This window comes from Morone saxatilis, unplaced genomic scaffold, assembly GCF_004916995.1.
Source record: "Morone saxatilis isolate NCDOM2014 unplaced genomic scaffold, NCSU_SB_2.0 Contig18, whole genome shotgun sequence".
In the NCBI taxonomy this organism is placed as follows: Eukaryota; Metazoa; Chordata; class Actinopteri; family Moronidae; genus Morone; species Morone saxatilis.
Window position 1 is genome coordinate 28,300,757 of NW_023339740.1, and position 5,484 is coordinate 28,306,240.

Below are 5,484 nucleotides of genomic sequence, written 5' to 3' on the forward strand. Positions count from 1 at the left end.
AGAAAACTTAAAAAATAAACACAGTAGGCCATTATCTCAGCATTTGGTTCACTTCAGTGAAGAAAAGTAAATGTAAAGTAAATTATCAATTATCTAAGGGACACAAAACAACGCATATATATAAAAAAGAAGCCTAGTAAGTCTGTAGGATTGTTAAAAATTATTTAAAAAAATACATAAAACAGAGAATTGAATAAAAATAATCTTCTCAAAATTCATCCAAATCTCATTTTACAAAATTTAAATACGTTTTTATCAAAATTCTGCTGTTTCCATCAACCTTCTCTAATGCGATACTTGCTGCTGTCCTTCACTTGTTAAGAAAACTTTCTCTTAACCTTAATAACATCCGTCAGTGTCCTCAGCCTGTCTCTCAGCTCTGGTAGATCCCTGTGGCTCAGCATCTCATTAGAGGCAATAACATTTCTATTGTAACGCCGTAGTTATAGGCAGCTCCAGTATTTTGGTCCCAGCAGTGGTTGTTTTTATTGAAGGGCAATATTATGTAATGCCTGTGAGACAGACACTGTGAGACAAATGGGACGGTACGTGAGAGAGAGATAGGGAGGGAGGGAGGGAGGGGGAGAACGCATGAAGGGATAAACCTTCAGCAACAACCCACCGTCTCACACCTACAGGCGGATGTGATAGAAAGCTAAAATGAGTTCATGTTTATTAAATATTAGCAGGTCAGTGTTTCTTCCTGACCACAAACTACATAAACTGTAAAAAACTTGCATTTAACATGTTAGTTGCTTTAATTGATTCACATTTATTCATCAATCAAGTGTTATATGTTAGATATGTGCTCTTCAGTTACCCTCACTACTTTTTTTATTTAATAGTTCATCATCAAAGTTCATGGTATCTTTCTCCCAGTTCCCGAATTGGACCAAAAAAAGGTGCCAGTACCCTCATTCAGCACAACCCGAACCCTAAACACAACATGACCCCAGGGGCATTTCCAGACTTTTTGGACTGGGGGGGAACTGGCTTATATACTGGCTATATGTCTCAGCTTTCCAGTCATTTCCAACTTGTGCAATTCCAACACGGTTTATGGACCCCAGTATGCAGAAATATTTGAATAACACATTTATACTATACTATATAAGAACTGCACCATTTTTGCCCCAAATCCGCATTGGATTAGCATAAAAACAGTCAGATATCTTGAGGTCAGAGGTCAAGGGATCCCTTTGACAGCCATGCTAGTTTTTCCATTGCCAGAATTTACCCTAATTTTGCCTTTTGGAACGTTTTTTATTCCCTTCCCCTACATGCATGACATGGTTGGTATCAATGGATGCGTTAGGTCACCTAGTTTCATGTGATACCAGTTTCTTTACCTCCAAACACAGTGCGGAGTGGAAGAGGTAAGGATAATGCCCCTCCCCTAGGCCTCACCTCTGGATACAGCCCTGCATAACCCTAATCCTAATTCTTTTGACTTTTTTTTTCTTCCCTTTTTAACAAAGAAATTGTCTGTGCTGCATTCTTACCCATAATCTAATCTTTACATGGAGACACAGTTACTTTGTGTCTTGTTTACTAGCTGACCAGCTACTCACCTGCACTGCTGTACTCAGGCTACTAAACCTAAACTTGCTAAGAGGGTTTGGGGGTATCAAAGCATCAAAATTGTTATTTTTAGGCAATTATTGTTAACTTTGTATACCTATCAGAAAAAAATACCGAGGTCTGGACCTCAGTGATGGGTGCAGCTATAATCATCAGAGGTGGCGGTGCTCAATAAGAAGTAAGGGTACTCGTGGTACCGTCGGGTACTGGCCCATTTCAGACACTGCTGAAATCCTTCATGTTTAACGCTCCCTCCAACTGGAATAATCTACCTGTAAATATTCAGCCTGTTCAGAAATGCCCCCCTTAGCATCAATTGTACAAATGTTCCTAATGACAGTTGTATCTGCCCATAATAACACCTTTATAATTTTGTAATCATGGTTTGTAACTCTATTACCTAATGCTTTCACTGGCGTGATGCTTATCAGGACAAAATATCAGCTTTCAGCATATATATATATATATATATATATTATGTACAGCTCACCAACAGAAAAAAAACCCCAGAAGATTTCTTCTGATGTCTGCTTTTTGCCTGCTCCATCACCTCCAAACAGCCCGAAGGAAACACACACACACACACACACACACACACACACTGTCTGTTGCATCCAGAGTCCCTGCAGGACAGCTTTTCATCTAACACCAAGACACCATGCCCGACCGACCATGTCACCGCCTCTGATCTCTCTCTCTTTCTCTCTCACACACACACACACACCCTCTGAGGCATCCACAAGGTCATGAGGTTACAACTCGACAAGCAGAAGTGATGATTTTCTTCTAGCAGACAGTCTGAGTGAGTGAGTGAGTGAGTGAGTGAGTGAGTGAGGGAAGGACGGAGCCCTTGTGGCATGTCTGCTTCTGGAAGCTAAATATGTGTTGCAAGAAATAAAAAAAAAAAAAATAATTCACTGTGAATACACTGAATAGCCGAGCAACGCAGCAACAACAACCAGACCAGACCAACGACAGACAACAGACTGACTGACTGACTGACTGACTGACTGACTGACTGACCTGTTCCCTTAGTCGTGTTGCAGTAAGAGAGTGGAGAAAGTATTTATCCCTTTAGGAAAAAAAAAAGAGTATCTTGATTTTATCTATTGTATCTTGAGCTCAATTTACAGATAATAGGGTCAGTTTTCAATTTATCCTAAAACAATCTATTAAATGAAATACAGATTTGTATACACACATTTAGTTTTCTTCAATTTTGTAACATTTGTTACAAATTTCGTCCAAAGTAAAGTATAAATCTCCCCTGATTTTATTTGCTAAATTTCTTCCTCCTGCTAAATTCACTCATTTTGTCTCATTTATAAAGTATCTTAAATGTGCACAGTGTTTTGCTGATTATGTAAAATTTAGATCCTTAACTCCTGCTAAATGCACTTAAATTGTCCGGTTTATAAAGGGAGCGTACGTTCTGTAAGAAGCAGGTGAGGTCTCCAAACTACAGCTACTGTGAGGAAAAAACCAAAGCCTGTAAACCTAAATGAGAGCCTTAACTTTTCCTAAATGCACGTTTTGTCGTTTGTTTTACCGAAAGAAGGAACCTCAATGCCTTTATTTAGTTTCATTTATATTAAGTATTTATAATGTGTATGTTTTACTGATGATGTAAATGTATAACTCTTCAAAATGGACGCTTTTCCCGCCAAATATGGCGTGACGCAGAAATAGCAGTAAAAGATTTGCTCCTCTGAATCAATGTTTGACTGTGAACCCGGTCGGACACTCACATCCTTCCCTGCTGATGAAGGCCCCCTGTGGTCCGTCCGGTATTCCCTTCCACACAGTGATGGGTTTGGGGTATCCCGGGTCGGCTGTGCGTTTCTCCTCATTGTAGCGCCAGTACTGGTCCCCCTTGAAGAAGTAGGTTTTTCCAACCGGCTCCCAGCGCAGTGCCGTGTCGATGCCGTCTTTGGGGAGGCAGGTGCCCAGCTCCACCAGGCTGTGGGGGTAACCCGGCTCAGCCGTCACCTCCTTGAACACCCAGTACTTATCACCTGAGAAAAGATGAGTCAGCACTTTAATGAGGGCTGCATGATACGGTAAAAACATACATACTTTAATTATAGTACACATATTTGCAGTGTTTCTGAGGGAATTTGCATTTGCAACCACAGATGTTAAAGTCTGAGTTGAATGGATTCCTTTACACAGAAACAAGTGTCTTTTATAAATGATTATTTAATAGTTGAAACCCCAGATCATCACCAAAATCTAACTAATTGTTCTTTGGTTCAAGGCCAATTTATCTGCTGATCTTTCCAGGCGATATCCTGCCGGCAGACACAATAAGACAGGTGTGTCCAAAAATAACCTTTATAAATAAATCTTATTCTGTCATTTTGTAGAAAATGAATACTTGAAGAAATGGGAAAGAAAGATATAGTCCCAATAAACAGCTCCTCTGTAGCTCTGTTAAAGATCCTGTTATTATTCTGACACAGCTGTGGGAAAATACAGAGAGATTAAACACCGGTGCTTAACTCAGAGAACTGCTCTATAAAAGCTCTTTTACAGGGCTTTGTTACATCGGCCTGGACTCATCATCTAAAATAAAAAAAACGTGGGAACAATGAATACAAACAAAGATTAATACACTGAATCTTAATTTGATAATTTTCTTGACACTAACAGCTTTCCCACATTTGTTTAAGGCAGCTGGACTCAGTGATAACTTTTTTTAAATACACTGTTCGTATGCTGCAGACGCTGAAGACAGAAATCATTCTTATTTTACCCATTTTAGTTATTATTGTTGTCATCAATCTATAGTTTGACTCTTTGGGAAATGAGCTTCATAATCAGCAGCTCGTTTCTGTCTTCTCCCTATTTTTTCCTTCACTTTCATTCTTGGATTTTCTTGCATGTTTCACCTTGTTTACTGCAACCAACACAGCTCAGGAAACAGTAATTACATTACAGGTAAAAGTCCTGCATTTAAACTGTAACCCTTTATTAGCCATTATTATGTACTTAAAATATGACGAGTTACAGTGTTGTGCAGAAAAATGTCCCTCATATATGATATATTATTATAGGTGGAGCTAGTTTGAACTACTACTATGTTTGAACAGTTAGCTAGTTTTAGTAAATGTCTGTTTGGTTGAGCTGCTACCAACTAAGACATCTGACATGCAACATAAATTACACCCTGAGATGTTTTTTATGAGTGGTAGTCATCCGAAAAGGTTGGGAACCGCTGGTTTAATCTATAACAGTAGATCTGTAGTACATTTTTCTACATTTAAATCTGAAAAGTAACTCCAGCTGTCGGAGTAAAAGGCAACATACTTCCCTCTGCAACGTGGAGTAGAAGTGTAAAGTAGCAAACAATGTTTTACAATCTAAAACACCTCATCATATCACATCAGCACAGTCAATTAAAATACCATTTAGAGTCACATACATATGCCACCAGACAGGCAGCAGAAGATCAGTTTTCACTCCCTGAGGTGACACACATTATCATACCGAGCGCTGAAAACATGGAATTCTTTAGCGCTGTTGATGATTAAATGAACACAGAAATCAATCTTTTAAAAGGAAATAAGGAAATACCTTTCGACACCATATTTATAGGAAGTGAAAATCTTTACACATACACATATACTCACGCATACACACAGACAAATAGTGTAAGTTTTACTCATACATGTTAATGTTTTGTTGGTTTTATATGTCTTATGTTTGCCATTCATATTGATTGTAACGTTTAATGTTGTCGTTGATTTATGTGAAACTTTCCACTTTCAGCAGATGAATGTGAACATCCTTCTAGTGTCAAACTCTGCACATACAGCATTCAAACATCATACTGTAGGGACAAGAAGAAACTCTGATTTTTCATTATGGAGGAATGACAGGAAACAAAGAGGACCAGAGGCA

At 38.7% G+C, this 5,484-nt stretch overlaps 1 protein-coding gene across 1 annotated transcript in view; it reads right to left on the minus strand.

Moving 5' to 3' along the window:
- Positions 1 to 5,484, minus strand: part of mmp24 (matrix metallopeptidase 24) — a 32,076-nt gene that overhangs the window by 1,251 nt on the left and 25,341 nt on the right. Inside the window, exons 7-8 of the mRNA XM_035662662.1 lie at positions 4,128 to 4,146; positions 3,330 to 3,596 (exon numbers count right to left, since the gene is read on the minus strand). Of these exons, the coding sequence (XP_035518555.1) occupies positions 3,330 to 3,596; positions 4,128 to 4,146 (286 nt within the window). The remainder of the gene's footprint in view (positions 1 to 3,329; positions 3,597 to 4,127; positions 4,147 to 5,484) is intronic.